Here is an 18958-nt window from a genome sequence, read left to right as displayed (position 1 = left end):
AGAACAGGTATGCAGTGGTGGGTTCACAGAACAGGTATGTAGTGGTGGGTTCACAGAACAGGTATGCAGTGGTGGGTTCACAGAACAGGTATGCAGTGGTGGGTTCACAGAACAGGTATGCAGCCAGGGACAAGCTAAGCCTAACTAATCTTTCCCTATGAGAGAGAGTGTGCAGCAGCTCGCCCTACTCTCACTAACGCAGGCACACGAGTGACCGTAATGGTCGCCACTGCCTGCCTTTTAGTAGGGGGGGAGTGGCTCCAGGGGCTAGTGTAGCCTAATTGGCTACACTGGGCCTGCTGACTGTGATGTAGAGGGTCAAAGTTGACCCTCCATGGTGCATTATGGGGCGAACCGAACTTCCGCAAAGGTTCGCCTGCGGGACGCGAACGCGAACCACGGAAGTTCGCATGGAACCGTTCGCAGGCGAACCGTTCGGCCCAACTCTAGTCCCCCGTTGACGCTTACAGACCTCCAAAGAATTTTTGGCAAGGGCTTGTCAGAAATATGATCAGGGCCGCGTTCCTCTTAAAGTGTACCAGAAACGAAGCAACCTGCTTTAATTCATACTATATACTAGTAGGGACATGAGAACAGACACTTAAGGTGGCCATACACTGGTCGATTTGCCATCAAATCGACCAACAGATAGATCCCTCTCTGATCGAATCTGATCAGAGAGGGATCGTATGGCTGCCTTTACTGCAAACAGATTGTGAATCCATTTCAGCATGAAACCAACCACAATCTGTGGAGCTGCTGCCGCCCCCTCTCCCCCCCCTGCATACATTACCTGATCCGGCCGGCGCGAGTCCCCCGGTCTCCGCTGTCTTCTTCTCCGCTCTGGGCTGCAGCTTCACTGTACTTCCTGTCCGGGGAAGTTTAAACTTCCTGTCTGGACAGGAAGAAGTGAAGCCTGCTGGAGCCCAGCGGAGAAGGAGCAGCGGTGACAGTGGGGATACGCGCCGGCGGAGCAGGTAATGTATTGCCACTAGCGTCGGTCGTTGGACATTTGAATGCCGCTATCGAATCCTCTGCACGGACGGATCGACGAGAACGATCGATTTCGGATGGAAATCGATCATTCGGTCAGCGTTTGCTTAATGATTTCACAGCAGATTCGATCACAGTGATCAAATCTGCTGTATATCGGCGGGAAAATCGTTAGGTGTATGGACCCCTTTACCCCGCTGTCTGTTTCATTCTGATCTGCCCTATGAGCTTCTAATCCCCCCTGTAAAAACCACAGACTGAGCTCTCAGTCGGCTGCTTTATCAGGAAGCTCTATAGCAGTGAGAGCAGTCTGCTCAAGCCCGCCCCCCTCTCTGCCTGTGTTCTCCCTATCTGTGCACAGAACAGCATCACAGAGAGCAGTGCCTGTGATGTGAGAACTTGAAGCAGCTCAGTAAACAGATTTATTTATCTATGCAGCTAATTAGTGTCTGGGCTTGAGTTACTCACTTATCTCTTCCCATCTGAGCCAGGAACATACAGGGACACTTCTCTATAATAATGATGATGATGACTGCACACACAATCTCAGGAAGCAGCAGCAGCTGTGCTTGTCTTTGGTTTTCCAGGAAAAAGTAAAAGTAATTGTGCCTGTGTGTATATATATCTGTATGTTTTTTTCTTATATACATATGTCCCTGCATACATTATTTGATGGAAAACTTTATACACAGTGACACTGACCCAGAAGCAGATGGCGGCCATCTTGGATTTTAGGCAGGATAAAAATGAAAAATTAAGAATGAAATGATTGAGCACAGGAGAGCAGCAAAAATTACAGGAATAGCCGGTAAAGGTATCTGTAAAGGTAGCCATACACTGGTCGATTTGCCATCAGATTCGACCAACATAAATCCCTCTCTGATCGAATCTGGTCAGAGAGGGATCGTATGGCTACCTTTACTGCAAACAGATTGTGAACCGATTTCAGCCTGAAACCGTTCACAATCTGTTGTGGTGGTGGTGCTGCCGCCGCTCCCCCCGCCCGCATACATTACCTGCTCCGCCGGTGCGACTCCAGTCCCCAGGTCTCTGCTGTCTCCTCCGCTCTGGTCTCCAGGTCCAGCATGCTTTACTTCTTCCTGCCCGACAGGAAGTTTAAACAGTAGAGCGCCCTCTACTGTTTAAACTTCCTGCCGGGCAGGAGGAACTGAAGCATGCCGGAGACCAGCGCGGACACGGAGCAGCGGTGACCGGGGGTAGTCGTGCCGGCGGAGCAGGTAATGTATTGCCGCTCTATTGCATCGGTCGTCGGGCACTCGAATGCCGCTAGCGATGCGCTTCCTACCCGCAGGCGATCGACGGTAATTTTCCACACGGAACGATCGATGGGATCGGACGAAATGGATCGAAATTCGGCGTGTAACGCGAACGATTGGCAGCAGATTCGATCCCAGTAATCGAATCTGCTGTCGAAACGGCGGCAAATCGGGCCAGTGTATGGCCAGCTTTAATCTCAGGTTCCCTTTAAGCACAAGTCGCTCAGCGCTACTGTGCAGGTATGGCTGTGCTCTCATGTTTGTGCTTGAGGAGAAGCGCGGCATGGTTACTCGGTGTCCCAGCAGGCAAGGACAGGAGCGAGGAGGACCAATTAAAGGGAACCTGAACTGAGTAAAATTACTTAAAATAAACACATGACGTACCTGCAAATGAATATTACATACTTAACTCACTGTCAGTTCCTCTCAGAGGCTCACCATTTTCTTCTTACAGTGATCCCTTCCAGTTCTGACGAGATTTTGTCAGAACTGAAATATACCAGTTGCTATCAGTTATATATCAGCTGCTGTCAGTTACAACTGAATGTGCAAGGTAATGTCCATGTTTCCCTATGGCTCATGTGGGTGATATTACAGCTTAACAGTGTGTTGACCAGGAATCTGCTATGGGGTAATGGCCATTTTCAAAATGGAGGACAGAGAATTCCATCGATCAAAGTGGACAAACTGGACGCAGGAGAGGAGAAAGAGATGGATGAGTAGACTAAGTATGATGTGTTTATGTTTATTTTGACTTTTAATTTTCAGTTCAGGTTCTCTTTAAGCCTCTATAGGACCCAGAGACTTCCTTCTTCTTAGGTAAGTCTTTTCTTTTTTTCACTTTATAAGGAAGCTAAAGAGGAACTTTAGTGAAAAGGGGAAAAAAATAAATCAATACATTGCAAAGTGAGACGTTAAAAAACAAAAGAGAGATCAACAAATGATATTTGCCATGTAATTAGTTCATGTTGTTTGATCCTCAATGAGGCAGCATGTAATCATCTTTACTACTGGCAGACATAAAAAAAACAGCTGCAACTGCCATTATCTATAACCACACCCTCTAACAATGCGATAGGCTATTGCGAAAGGTTTATTTTTTATAAATATACATATGCTCAGAGGGAGATACTAGTTGCTTGGCAGTTGGAAATTATTTTCCACAATGCAACAAGGCTCCACAATATCAGCCATACAGACGTCCCTGATGATCTATTCGAGAAAAGGTAAAGATGTCTCATGGGAAAAGGGGTATCAGCTACTGTTTGGGATGAAGTTCAATCCTTGGTTACAGTTCCTGTTTAAGTGACATGATGAGATAGACATGTGTACGTATACAGTGCCAATCAGACAAATAAATATGCCACATTGATTTTCTTCTTTGTCTTCCTGACAGATTTAATATTCAACTATGCAACAGTTTTTCTCCATTTGGGACCCAGTCGACTATAGTGTCCCTTACTGATAAGGAACTACCACCATAAAATAGTTTGCTCTCTGCCAGGAGAGCATAGATGAAAAAGGTCAATAGTGCATATATTTTAGCACTCTGAGACAAAGGACAGACTGTTTCACAATACTAAAAATCTACTTATTTTTTTGAAGTGTTTAAACATAACATAAAACTGTATTATCTAAAAGTCATTTTAGAAGTAGGAGAATAGATACAATTGTTTATCTCATCAGTTTATTTTTGCTTAAAATGACCCAGAGACAAGCTGTTTAAAAATGTTTTTCCTTCTTCCTCCAGCCCCATAAGAATAGATGCGTCCCTCGCCGTCCTCCTGCAATCCTCCTTTCAGCCACAATCAATCCCCGGTACTCGGGTCAGTCGGGCTCAGTCTGACTGAGTGACGTCAGCAGGGGTCTTCTGCACTTGCGCAGAGGGTCTGGGCATGCGCAGAAGGCCCCCCGCTGACGTCCCAGAGCCGAATACCGGAGAAGATTGCTGCTTAATGGAGGCACTCAGGAGGACAGAGAGGGATGCATCTGTGCTTGTGGGACTGGATGAAGCCCCGGGTAAGTAAAAAAAATGTTTTAAAACCTTGTCTCTGGTACACTTTAAGTTACACTTTAGGTAGAGCTTACGCTTCCTGCAGTATTTTAGGACTTGTTCACTCTATGGCCCTAATGCAAAAACCAATGGTAAATTGCACAGAAAGCAATAACTAATGTTCCCACTAAAATGCTGTGGTGCAGTGCATTTCAGTAACACACTGCTGCATGCATTGACATCCCTTTCTGTTATAAACCTCACATGAAGTGGAGTTGATAACCACCACGTATGCTAACTGATGAGTTACTAAATATGATACAGCAGTGCTTCATAAAAGAAAAACTACAATAAATGTATATAACAAGTGTAAAGTGAACAAATACAATGTAGCCACAATAATAAAAAAAGGGAAAAAAAACACACAGCAAACAAATTAATGTCCATTCAGACCCATGACTACTGGGAACAATTCACCTGCAGTAGGACGGCCAGAGACTTGAAGGCCCAAATTATTACTTTCCCCAATACAAGATTTCCCTCCCCTTCTTCCTGCCAGCCTCACTCTCTTAGAGGGCCGCTGCCATCTCCTTGCATCAGTCTCCTGAAGGCGCTTCTCTGACATCATACAAGTGCCAACTATAAACATAAGAAGGAAGCTGCCAGTAGAGTAGGGAAGTGTGATGATTTGCTCAGCTGCCTGTGCAGGCAGGCAGCTTTTTGACCATTGTGTAGGTTTTCATGCTGCAGGACTCTGGAAAGAAGAGCTTCTGTCAGTTTTGCAGCTTGTGCTTGCAGAGGAATTTGCATACGTTGTCATGCAAATTGCCTGGCCACATTCATTGGAGGCGTGTACTATAAGTACTATGTCTTTCCCACAATGCTTCGCTGGTCATAAGGAGTCTTCCTGTGAAACACTCTGGAGAGTGTCAGCCATGCTCTTTGTTTGAAGATCAGCTTAGAGTAATTCCTGGAAACTGTGCTAGGCAGATTCCCTAATGCAGTTAGGATTGTTTATCTGCTTGTTTGTTCTGTTGCTGTTGTCCTGTCCCAGCGGTGGTCGACAGGAAATGGTTCTGATCTCTGTTCTTGGAGTATAGCTGGTGCAGCGGTTGCTACCAGCTATCTCTTCTGTTCTGTCTCCTGGGATCGCGCTAGCCACTTTTCGCTAGCGCTGTGGATCCTTCTGTTCTGTCTCCTGGGATCGCGCTAGCCACTTTTCGCTAGCGCTGTGGATCCTTCTGTTCTGTCTCCTGGGATCACGCTAGCCACTTTTCGCTAGCGCTGTGGATCCTTCTGTTCTGTCTCCTGGGATCGCGCTAGCCACTTTTCGCTAGCGCTGTGGATCCTTCTGTTCTGTCTCCTGGGATCACGCTAGCCACTTTTCGCTAGTGCTGTGGATCCTTCTGTTCTGCTACTCTGTACCTGGATCGTGCTAGCCACTTTCGCTAGTGCTGTGGATCCTATCTCTCGCTTGTCTCTGTTTTCGTGGGTCTGTCTTGTCTGCTACGACCGCTTGCTGGAGGCTCGGTGAGGTAACCGTTAAGCAAGCTTTCGCGTCCTCTGTTTCATGTTTGTCTGTCGATGGTTAGTTAGGCGCGCTTGTCTCTATTGTGCTTATCATGTGGAGACCGCGCATAACCGCGTGCACTGTTGCGAATGAGTGCGGTGTTCGCGGTTAGCTAGCGTTTGTTGTTTTCCGCATCTCCTCATTGTATGATTTGCTGTGCCTTTGCTATCCTCGTATTCTGTTCTGATCTGCCTTGTGTCACTTCTGGCAATCGCCTTTCTTGCGGTTGCGTTTCTGTTTCGTATCTGCTGTTGTGTGTGCGCGGTCGCGGGGGTGGCGACTAGATTGGCGCACACACATACAATCTGTCCCTTTGCTCGTTCTCATTCGCAATCGCTTCTCTTGCGATTGCGTTCTGCGCTTCGTACAATTCCTGTCTGGCATTTGTGGAGGTACAGAGGATTGGTTCCTCTGCACTCCCCAGCGCCATCTGCCGACAGGAATTTCCCTCTACGGGTGCGTAGCACCTTTTGCTGGGTGCCTGCAATTATACGCTTGTGGAGGATTTCCGCCGTATCAGCGCACGCGTTGTGCGCTGATCACGGAGAAAGTTCCACAATCATTACAGGAAGATGAGAGAAGAGGGACTGCAGTGCATACCAACACTGGTAACAATATTTAAACCTATTTCACTGTATTGCACAGCATGGGGATGGGGGTGGTGGTGGTGGGGTTGCATCCTGACAATCATTTGGGAACATCACTATACTGAGGTTATTGCTAAGGGGAAGGAAGAGTGTCATTGTGGCCACACTTGTTACAGTTGATGGTTGTCGTGGTAGCCATACTTGTTATATGACCATGGGGAGGCTGGCCCCCCGGCTGTAGGGGTCACCACTCTTGTAGGGAGCAAGGTTGAATCAGACAGATTGAAGTCCTTACATAGTGAGCTTGCTTAAAGGGATACTGTAGGGGGGTCGGGGGAAAATGAGCTGAACTTACCCGGGGCTTCTAATGGTCCCCCGCAGACATCCTGTGTTGGCGCAGCCACTCCCCAATGCTCCGGCCCCGCCTCTGGTTCACTTCTGGAATTTCTGACTTTAAAGTCAGAAAACCACTGCGCCTGCGTTGCCGTGTCCTCGCTCCCGCTGATGTCACCAGGAGTGTACTGCTAGGGTTGCCAGGTGTCCGGTTTTACACCGGACAGTCCGGTTTTTGTGCGCTGTGTCCGGTGCAAAAAGGCATGCTAAACCGGACAATTAAGTTGTCCGGTTTAGAGCCCCCCCCCCCGCAGCGCAGAAGGAGAACAGCGCAGCAGAGAGAGAGCTGGGAGCAGCGGTGGAGAAGGGGGGCAATCTCCCCCCCCTTCCCTCACCTTAGGGTGCTCTCTCTCCCCCGCTGTCTCCTCCAGGATGATGTGCAGGCTGGCGAGTGGCTGCAGGCGGAACTTACCTCTGTGTCGCTCCAGCGCCGGAAGTTCGGGTCCCACAGCCGCTGAGATTCGACTCAAAAAAGATCCGGGTCAAAGATCCGAATCATTCATGAGCCGGACAACGCTAATCAGTCTGAATAGTGTTGTCCGGCTCATGAATGATTCGAATCTTTGATCTGGATCTTTTTTGAGTCGAATCTCAGCGGCTGCGGGACCAGAACTTCCGGCGCCTGCGACACAGAGGTAAGTTCCGCCCGCAGCCACCCGCCAGCCTGCACATCATATTGGAGGAGACAGCGGGGGAGAGAGAGCACCCTAAGGTGAGGGAAGGGGGGGAGATTGCCCCCCTTCTCCACCGCTGCTCCCAGCTCTCTCTCTGCTGCACTGTTCTCCTCCTGCGGGGGGGGGGGGGGGGGGGCACCTGGCTACCTAACCTATTCTGGGCACATATAGCCCCTGGCTACCTATTCCGGGCACATATACCCCCTGGCTACCTATTCTGGGCACATATAGCCCCTGGCTACCTATTCTGGGCACATATACCCCCTGGCTACCTATTCCGGGCACATATACCCCCTGGCTACCTATTCCGGGCACATATAGCCCCTGGCTACCTATTCTGGGCACATATAGCCCCTGGCTACCTATTCTGGGCACATATAGCTCCTGGCTACCTATTCTGGGCACATATACCCCCTGGCTACCTATTCTGGGCACATATACCCCCTGGCTACATATACTGGGACATATATACCCCTGCCTACGTATACTGGGACATTTACACCCCTGCCTACATATACTGGGACATATATACCCCCTGGCTACATATACTGGGCACATATATCCCTGGCTACATATACTGGGAACACTGGCTGTTTGTCATTATGTGCATTTAGTGGTGAAAAGCTGTCTCTTTTGTGCATTTACTGGTGAAAAGCTGTCTCTTATTATGTGCATTTACTGGTGAAAAGCTGTGTCTTATGTGCATTTACTGGTGGAAAGCTGTCTCTTGTGCATTTACTGGGGAAAAGCTGTCTCTTATTATGTGCATTTACTGGCGAAAAGGTGTCTCTTATAATGTGCAGTTACTGGTGAAAAACTGTCTCTTATGTGCACTGGACCAGTACTACTGGTGAGGACAGTTAGTGACATGGCTATGTACTCTGTAATGTGCTGCAGAAGATGTCAGTGCGATATAAATACTATAATTTTTTTTTAAAGCCCATTGCTTAGCCCCACTCTACATAAAAGTGCGCTTCTGACTCCGCCCCTAACTCCACCCCTAACTCCACCCCTGTCCGGTTTTCTCCATCAGCCGACCTGGCAACCCTATGTACTGCGCAGACACAGACCATACTGGGCCTGCTCTGTGCGCTCTTGATGACATCAGCGGGAGCGAGGACACGGCAACGCAGGCGCAGTGGTTTTCTGACTTTAAAGTCAGAAATTCCAGAAGTGAACCGGAGGCGGGGCCGGAGCATCGGTGAGCGGCTGCGCGGGCACAGGATGTCTGCGGGGGACCATTAGAAGCCCCGGGTAAGTTCAGCTCATTTTCCCCCGACCCCCTACAGTATCCCTTAAAGTTTTGTATGATGTGAGCAGCCTAAACACTACTACTGGCCTATGTTTGGTGTAGACCTGGCACACACTTGCAGGTGGTAAGAGGTGGACCTGGACTACCAACAAGTGCAGATGGCCAACTGCTGGTGGACAGTGGAAGTTTGGTATAGTCCTGGCACACAGTGCCACCTGCAGGCGATAGGAGGTAAAGCTGTATTATTTACAATAAAAGTATGCCTCACTTCAGGATTAAACGATTAAACGGACTACAACTCTTGCATCATCCTGACGTGACCCTCCACACTGCAATAAATGTGATAGCTTCATATTACTATCACTGCTTCTGCAGTGGGATGCGGCAGTTTTGTGCAACACAACGTGAAGCGATAAGTGTGAAAGGGGCCTGAGTCAATACAAAGCTGAGACCCATTTGCAACAGGACAAAACCGGGTCATACTTTTGGGGTTCTGGAAGATTGGGACACAACTGATGCACACTATGCTTGGCTAGCTGCTATGCTGATCTCATCTTCCATGGCCTCAGGGAGTCACACCACCTGCAACAATAATGCAGTCAGAAGTGGCAGGCTAACGTGAGTGCTTACTTCTTCAGGGTCAGTGTGTGAAGATATTCGAGGATTGGATCAGCACAACAACCAGAAAATATTTTTTTATGTCTGCATCATCACTTTACATTCATGCTGCATCAGGTTAGCCTTAAAGCTTTATATTTGTCTTTCTGTTGACCTTTCCGTTCTGTTGTCCTCAGAGTCAACGATTATGTGTCAGAAAGCAGTGGCGGTTAATCCATTTTTTACATCCCATAATTGGCCTCCTACCTACCCTCATCTAAACAATGGCTTGTTTAACTTGGCCATCTTTTCAAAACTTGAGAAATATTTATACAGTCTTATCACAGCCTGATCTTTCTGTTTATAAGAGGCACTTAAAAGAAGGACATTGGATTGGATTTCACTTTGTAATACCTCTCTTTTGTGTAGATTGCCATTAAATATTTATACTTAATGCACTTTCTGCAGCAGACTTGATTGTTACTTTGATGCACTTTTTTTTTTTTTTTTGCATCAGTAAATCTTTACTTATGGTTGTGTTTTATATTCTTTATAGCTGGTGCTTTACAATTTAACAGCAGGGATTCAATTCCATAGTATAATCATTTACAACTCTGTGCAGCTCAATTACACAGAGTGACTGATCACACCTCATACAGTAAATCTCTGCCAAGGCACAGTTGATGAACCAGATAAACCAAAGGGTGGGGAGATTAGGCTTGTCAAAGGAATCCTGCCTTTATAGTAGGCTACCACAGACCAAGAACAAACAATAGCTCATAGAAGCCAAATCCAAAGAAACTGTTGCTTCAACTGTCTACATTTTTGTGTGCTATCTAGAGGTCTCTTTGTCAATTGTACTGGAAACGTAAGGTGCCCATACACTCGTCAGATTGGCAGCAGATAGATAAGAAATGCATCTGATGATCTATCTGATGCGTTTTTAGAACATTTTTTACCAGGATAGAATTCCAATAGATTTCAGTTTGAAATCTATTGAAATTCGATCTGATGGCATTTTTTTGCCATCAGATTTCCATTAAGGCCAATGCAAACTGATAAGCAATCTCATCAGATCGACCTAAATTTTCCATCCTGCCAGTTCGATGGAAATCCATCGAAATCGATCGAAATCGGCCATCGATCGGTCGATTGGCCAACCGATTTTCAATCGATCAATCGATCGATCGATCGGGATCGATCGGTCGGCCAGAAAATCGGCTGAGTGTATGGGCCCCTTAAAGAGAGAGGTGGAGGAAGAAATACCCAGAAACTTATATGAAGAGATAATTCAAGAATTCCAGGCAACAAAGAGTCAAGCCAACTGACGCTCATTATGCAGATTATAACTGTCTCGGTGAAGATAATAAAATACCCTTGTGTTTAAAATATTGGGGTAATGTCCAAAGGACCACTATCGCAGTGGAAACATAGCCTAAACAAAGAAATAACTGTGGGGTTCGCCTGTGCCAACAATCTAGCATATGTGCAGCTGCCCAGGGCCAATGGTTCCATTAGATCAAACTGGTCCATTGCCCATGGTCATAGTGGGCACCAAGTCTCCCCCTTTCAGTGGCAGCAGTATGGGTGTCTTGGGGTTGTAGCGTGCCTTGGAGATGACAGATGGGGGTTAATGTAGAGTTAGCAGAGCAGAGTGTAATATCTCAATTGTCCGGCCGGCTCACTCCTCTTTCTTCCTTCCTTCCTAGTTGCATCCTCCAGTGGGTACATGCCTGCAGGAACTGGAGAAGAGGCACTAGTGGGGAAATACTTGAGGCTGAATTGCACCGAAGAAGGAAACTGGGGGGAGTGTGGCGCAGGACAAGCATGCTTATTTTGCATTGTTGTGGAGAAAAGCAAAAAATACCTCATATTGCTATGGGGGGCAGGGCCACCTAATACTGCTATTGGGTGGGAAAAGGGGGGTGGGGGGGAAACAAACGTTACCGAATATTGTTAGCCAGTATCATGTAGGGGTCCCTATCTTTATTTTTGCCCAGGGTCTCCTTATACCTTTACACCTTATGCGGGCCCTGCATCAACCGCAACACATCAATGTTACAGATTAATTTGCGGAATAATCCACAGAAGCGCTGAAGTATGCTCAGGTCCTAATGCATTACTGGAAGATCCAAATTGTTGGATAATTTCAGGTAAGCACATTCTTCTCTTCCTTACCCCATTCGCTGGATATCAAACACCTCAATGTAAAATAATCGCATTCATAGTGTAATTAAGCTTGAAAACAATTAAATGTATTAATAAAATGCTCTCACATAAGCTAGATTGTTTCAGCAGCATAGAGTTTGGTAACGGGCTCTCCTCCATCTGCCTACCGGACAGACACGTGTGGGTGCTCCAAACGCTCCAGAAACCATCCACTACTGCCACGTACTATGGCCTGTTTCCCAAAGCTTCTTGATCCATGCGGTTTCCGCTCTTGGACAGTGTTTTTTCGGCTAATGCTCAGCCGAATTCATCCAACCAAGCTGATTGGTGGTCGAGGCATCGGGGGACGCTGCACTCACTCTTGATTCTCGGCAGAGGTGGTCATTTGTGATGGTCATGTCTAGGAGAACTCATGGAGAAGCATGTGATTTGTTTGATTAGCTGATAAGATTTGTAAAGCTCTGATTTGCTGTGATCACTTACTGCTTTAGTGCATGATCATGACCAGCAAATCAGAGACTTGCATATCTATCACCTGTTCAAACTGATCACATGCTTCTCCATGAGTTTTCCTAGACATGACCATTACTAGTGGTCATTAGCTGAGTTTCCTCTAGAGTGTGTACAAGGCTTTAGTAGTGCACTGTGCCCAGGGGCGCATCTGGGTAATATAGCGCCTATGGCAAACACTGAAATTGTGCCCCATATCCATACTGGAGGTTTCTCTTCAGTATGGATATGCAGAGGTGTGTCCACCCCAGTATAGGTAGCCAGAGGTGCCCCCCTCCCAGCATAGGTATTTAGATGAGTCCCCCCCTCCATATAAGTAGCTTCCCCAGTATAGGTTGCTAGAGTTAGTCCCCCAAGTACAAGTAACATGCGTCATCCCTCAGTATGGTAGTGGAGCATGAGAGAGGAGGGGGCAGAGGGAGGAGGAGACGGCCATGGCGCCCATAGTGCGGTGGCACCCATGGCATGAACCATGCCTGCACCCCTCTAGATACGCCTCTGACTGTGCCTGCAGATCTGAATGTCCCAAACATCTACAGACCGCTTAACTCTTCCCTAAAGACTAAAAGTAAATGAAAACAAATCTGGGTGGAGTACTGATTTGATGAAGACATTTCTTCAAGCTCAAATGTAAGTTGAAAAGCAAAAACTGTGTTTTATAAAGAAACTGACTCAATGTTTCTATAATAAATTTTGAACTACTTGTAATCCTGCTGTTGCTTCAATCACAAAGTACTGATATTTTGATTTGATGACCTTGGTCCAGTGTTTTGCTGCAGTGACCAAAAACCCAGGCAAAGGTCTACCAGCAATACTGTACAAAGCATATCTGGAAGGTCTAAAGAGCCCATCCAAAATATGAAAATCTGATATTCACTTGTTCAATCCCATCCTATTCTGTATAGCATAAAGAGGAATACATAATTCCATTGTAGAAGCACTGACAGGTAAGAATTGCACTTTATCCATTGGTTATAGACCGATTATACAGATACCTTTATTGTAGACATTCATCATAAAATCTCCTTACAGAGTTCACAATCAGGGCTGTTCAGTAAGGCAAAGATCAATGTAAAGGGTCCAATCATTTTACATTTTCAGCCAGAGTTCAGATTTTATTGGCAAGACCTAAGTAAAGTGAAATCTGACTAAGGGTCATTTTACACTTGATGCGTTGGTATGTATTAAAGTACATTAGTATGTGGTTTTCCATAGCAGTGGATTGTGAACAAGGTTTTAGTTAAAATGCATATACTGGGAACTGAGCCATAGGAAAACATGGACATTACTTTAAAAATCCGTTTTCTTTCAGTTATAACAGAGCAACTGATTAAGTGTAAAAGGGCCCACTGGGATAGTGATGCGAATGCGGCTACCTCGCCGCATTGCGTCACTTCCGCATCTCCCGATGCTGAAGCTTGAGGAGGGGATGGCGGGCGGCTGCAGCAGTGCTAGAATCATGCTGTAGATTCACAGATCGCTCCGCATGCAATGCACATGTTCAAAACTGTTCCATTGCCGTGCATTAGTTACAGGACACCCGCGGTGTGATGTGGCTATGTAGCTGCATCGCACCGCATGTAATGGAAACAGACCCTACGGCTTTGTCCCACATTTTTTGTCTGTTCTCCAATCGAGTGAATGGCTCCTATTTTATAAGTAGGAGCCGTTCACACTTGCAACAGATCCTAGGAATTGGGGTTGTGGTAAGCAGGCCGCACTTCTGTGCTATCTGCGATAATCTCAGGCAGGCGGATGCTTTCCACATATAGCCTGTAATGGTAAAACATCTGACCCGGGCTTCAGCCAGACCACAGCGGAGCATCAGAGCGGACACTACACTGTCCACCCCCACTGGCCATGCGTGGTCCAGCACAAGTGGGAACACAGCCTAAGCCAGGAAGGTGCAGGAGTTAATAAGACCCCCAAACTGCCCAATACCAAACAGGCAGCTGTGTGCACGCTATCAGCTGTTGGTTCATTGCTAAACAATTGAAGACTCACATTAGCCCTTCCATATTTTTAGTGTTTCTGGTGAACAGAAATTTGCATAGAGGGGAATTATTTTTACTCAGCATTGCTCTGAACAATCTATTCACACTATATATTGCACAATGTTTCCATGCATGTATTCCTCAACGCATTGATGTGTGTTTTTCTATTTAACAGAGGAAAATTGTTAAATTATGACCACATAATATGGATGCAGCATTTAGACATCATGTGGGTGTGGTTATCTTGGAGAAAAGAGCAACATGTGGTTTGTGGAGGATTTTGTTGCAATTTTCAAGATCTTAGTTGACTTAAGCCAGCCATACATCTATCGATGAAGGGCAGATTCGACCAAGAGACAAATCTTTCTCTGATTTAATTTGATCTGAGAGATCTGTCCACTGCCCATACACTACAGGCCGATTCCCGATCAATTTCATGCTGAAATCGATCCAGAATTGGCATCTGCTGACCTCACCAACCCCCTAATGTGTAACGTGCCCCCCCCCTGTGCACTATACACCTGTCCATGGCCGCTGCTGAGCATCCACTGGCTATGCAGTCCTTTATCCATACACATGCCACATGTGGTTGCCAGTGTACATGCGGGCGAATGTGACGTCACACATGCACCCCCGTTACTCCAGCACGTGTACTCAGGGCGTGTGTATGGAGGAAGGACTGCGCCCAGAGCCAGCGGAGGATAAGCGGCAGCCACAGACAGGTAATGTATAGTGCACATTACACATTGGGGGGATAGCGATGGGGGTTTCATCATTCGTCTCAATATCAATCGCCGTTACCGCCAAGCACCCGATTGAGTTAAAGTCAGCTCTACATCTTGCAGCATGTCCAACCGATTAGTGCGACTAATTCGGCCAGAATTGGTCGCAGTGTGGATCAGGCAATCACCCAATTTGCATCCGATTCAGATTATAATAATCAAATCAGATGGTTGATCACCTGCCAAGGTTGGTTTGATGGCCATCTTGATGTTGAGGATCTTGAGCATTCAATTGCCTTGCCACAAATTTGAGGCATTAATTATTTGGATCTTTTCAGTGAAAAAATGATGAATAAGCTCATCCTGCACCTAAAATATCAGAAAACAGGAAATTCTGGACCAGAGATTTGTCATAAATGCAAGTGTCAAAAAGGTGGAGACTAAATGTCCCAATAGGAATGTATTCAATGTACATAAGCACTGTCCATGAATGCAGATGCAGAGGTACATTGGCATTACAGACTCCTCTACAGCCAGTGGTGTAGCAATTGAGGATGCAGAGGTTGTGACCGCACCGGGGCCCTTTGCCCAAAGGGACCCTCTCTCAATCACAGTATTTGCTCTTTAATGGTGCTATGCTGGTAATTATCACTTCTGTATATGCTCTGAATAGTAATAATCCTTAAACTGTTCCCCTCCTCTTCTTACACCTCTGACAATGGATGTGCTTGACAGGTTTTATTGCACCGTATGAACAATGCTTGGGGGGGGGGGGGCCCAATGTAAAACTTGCATTGGGGCTCAAAGCTCCTTAGCTTAGCCACTAGCTACAGCACACTAGTGCAAACAGACCCACAGACAAGAAAACATTGGACACTTCAGATTGGTGTCTACGGTGCCGTGCAAAATAGGCCCTTAAATATAACAAATTACCGTAGTCTTAAAAGCTGGCAAATAAACTGAGAGATGAAAATACTGGACACAATTTTTTGGCGCTTGGAAGACTTCACACTGATCAGCTAAATGGACAACATCTTCCATTGGAAGTTGTGAAAGATCATCATAATCTTATCATTTGTTAGCAGAGTCTAGCAGTGGTATTTTGTGTCTAATCCAAAGTTCTGTTCTATCCGGTTACAAAATGCAGTCCTTTGTGTTTCTGTTATACCAGGTACAGATAGTCTGTTTTCTGTAAACCAAATTGTTCTTTCTGGGTGTTAAAAAGTTCCTGCAGACACTTGACATAGAGAGCATGGTAAGCATCCACTTGCTGCTCAGAAGGATTCTTCATCTTAGGCACAGGGATCGGTTTCCCAACTGGAAGGAAAGAAAATGTTCAAGTCAGCGTAATCAATCCAAACAGCATAGCTGGCATCCTTAATAAAACTCTACATCAGGGAGACACACCTTGTAATTAACCAAGGCTCCTTTTACAGGCCACGTGAATGCAATATTAATGGCTGTATACATGTGACCTAGTATTCTGTGTTTTCATTCCATGTAAGCAGCTCTAGACATGTGGTGAGACTCCTACCTAAGAGGTGATGGCTCAAACACAACTCCGAACTGTCCCTCTTTTGGAGGGACAGTCACTCTTTGGTAACAAAATCCCTTTGTCCCTCTTTCAGGACTGATGTGCAGATCTATGTTAATATATGTATTCTTCTACTGAAAAATGTCTTTAGCTGGCTCTAAACTTTATTCACATCAATTACAATGAAATTTTTCTAATTTTCAAATGTTAAAATGAAGAAAAACGAATGATGATAGAAAGGACCTTTATGCTGGGTACATACCATAGAATACCTTGATTTTTATTTCGATCGATAATGCGGTCGAATCGATTAGAAAGTTCAACCAGGTATCGAGTGCATTTCTGCAATTCTGACAATGGTATCGAAGGTTTTCTCGATCGAAAAGCGATCGAACATGTTTGATATTATCTATCGAAATAGATCGAAAATCTACCGTTTGTAGGCCTGTTCGACCGCTTCTGTCGATAACATGGACGAGAAAGAACTGTTCCACAGACCTGCTCACAAACACTGGACATGAGTTAACCCACTTTTCGATTCATAAAACAATCGATAAAACTAAGAAAATCGCACTGGAAATCGTAACTGTGTGGAGGCAAAATGATGATGCATGCAATTATATTATGTTCGATAAATCGACCAAATTTATCGATTGGTAAAAAAAAAAAATCGAAACTAAAATCTCATAGTGTGTACCCAGCATTAGGTCTATTTGGCTGCAGAAGTGTCTGAATAACACCAGAAACAAGCATGCAGCTAATCTGTCAGATCTGACAATAATGTCAGAAACACCTGAGCTGCTGCAAGCTCGTTCCATGTCTATGGCTAAAGGTGATACATGCGACTATAGTCGTTTGAAACGATCGTTCCCCGATCATTTCAAACGACGATCGTTTGAAAAAAAGCAGCCAACGACCATGAAGTCTAACGACGGACGAGCTAGATCGTTCAAAACGAATGATCTAGCTCGGCGGATTTTTCCCAACGACGATCGTTTGCAAAAGTAGTACATCGTTGGAAACGATCGTTCGTACTAGGCTTGACATGCGCATTTCACTATTTCTCCATGGAACTTTTCATTTTTATGCGCAAGCGCAATAGTTGCTTTACGTGATGTAACGTTGGTTCTAACGATCTGATGGTTACACACCTTTTAAAACTAACTTTACGTAGGTCGTTCTTTCATCAATTAAAGGTTCGTTCGTCGTTGACAACGAACGATCGTTGTCGCATGTGTGTACGTAGCTTAAGAGGCAGAGGATCAGCAGGATAGCCAGGCAACTGGTATTGCTTAAAAGGAAATAAATATGGTAGCCTCCATATCCCTCTCATTACAGTTGTCTTTAAGGTGCTGCTTGGTAGTGAGCACTTCCTGTTCTTTTTGTTTTTATGCTGGGCAACTGTGAATCAGTAATAGTTTTTGTAAATAAAGATAACCATGAGCAGGTTGTAATATATATTCATGTACACTTATGTCATATTTACTGCTGAACAGGGCCGGATTTACCATACGCCACTGTAGGCACGTGCCTACAGGCGCCTTATGATGCATGATGGAAAGCACACTCCGCTCCCGAGCGCCTCCCTCTCTCATTCCCTATGCAGAGTCCTGACGAGAGTGTAAATGAGAGGTTACTCACACGGCTCTCAGCATTCCACTTGCGAGATCTCCCTTCAGTCAGGGGCACCTCTAGCTACTTAAAGCGAACCCAAGGTGTGAATGATATAGAGGTTGCCATATTTTTTTCCTTTAATCAATTCCAGTTGCCTGGCTGTCCAGCTGATCCTCTGCCTCTAATAGTTTCAGCCATAGACCCTGAACAAAAATGCATCAGATCAGGTGTTTCTGACAAGCTGAATGCTTTTTTCTGTTGTTATTCAGACACTACTGCAGCCAAATATCAGCAGGGCTGCTAGGCAACTGGTACTGTTTAAAAGGAAATAAATATGGCAGCCTCCATATCAATCTCACCTCGGGTTCACTTTAATACTGAGATTCCGCTAGCTACCTAATACTTGGGGGCACCTCAAGCTACTTAAAGAAAATCTGTAATGAAAAAAACTCCCCTGGGGGGTACTCACCCCGGGTGGGGGGAAGCCTCCGGATCCTACTGAGGCTTCCCCCGTCCTCCTCGGTCCCACGGCGGCGGAGAAAATCCTCCCGGAGCGGCGGCGATGTAAATATTTATCTTTTGGCTCCAGCGCAGGCGCAGTATCCGCACTTCCCACGGAGATAGGCGAAAATAGCCGTTCTCCGTCGGGCCGCTCTCCTTCACCTGCCCAGTACAGCGGACCTGACGGAAATCGGCTATTATCTCCTATCTCCGTCAGAAGAGCCACAACAGCGCCCCTGCTGGAGCCCAAAAAGGTAAATATTGCACAGGCAGTCGGATTTGTCGCCTATGCGTTCTGGGGGCTGCAGCGAGACCGCCGTGGGACACAGTGACAGGAGAACGGGGGAGGCCTCGATAGGGTCCAGTGGCTTCCCCCTACTGAGGTGAGTACCCCCCAGGGGAACTTTTTTTCAGTACAGGTTTTCTTTAATATCAAGGGTATTTCTGGCTATCTAATACTAAAGGTACACCTGTAGCTACCCATGATGGGCAAGGGAAGTAAGGGAGGAGTGCCAGCTGGGACAGCCAGTATACTTGCATTGTGGTTCGGCGGAGGGTTTGTAGGATCATGGACAGAA

General features: G+C 46.1%; 1 protein-coding gene across 3 annotated transcripts in view; it reads right to left on the bottom strand.

The window, feature by feature from the left end:
* Nucleotides 1-12987: 12987 nt before the first annotated feature.
* The window catches only part of LOC137571446 (diacylglycerol O-acyltransferase 2-like), an 82452-nt gene continuing 76481 nt past the window's right edge, over nucleotides 12988-18958 (bottom strand). For all 3 annotated transcript variants that reach the window (XM_068280561.1, XM_068280562.1, XM_068280563.1), the window contains one exon: nucleotides 12988-16048. In XM_068280561.1, coding sequence (XP_068136662.1) covers nucleotides 15894-16048 — 155 coding nt within the window. In that variant the 3' untranslated portion in view covers nucleotides 12988-15893. The remainder of the gene's footprint in view (nucleotides 16049-18958) is intronic.

This window comes from Hyperolius riggenbachi, chromosome 4 (genome assembly GCF_040937935.1).
Source record: "Hyperolius riggenbachi isolate aHypRig1 chromosome 4, aHypRig1.pri, whole genome shotgun sequence".
Classification (NCBI taxonomy): Eukaryota; Metazoa; Chordata; class Amphibia; order Anura; family Hyperoliidae; genus Hyperolius; species Hyperolius riggenbachi.
The sequence above is the reverse complement of the archived record's forward strand: the minus strand, read 5'-3'. Positions and strand labels throughout refer to the sequence as shown.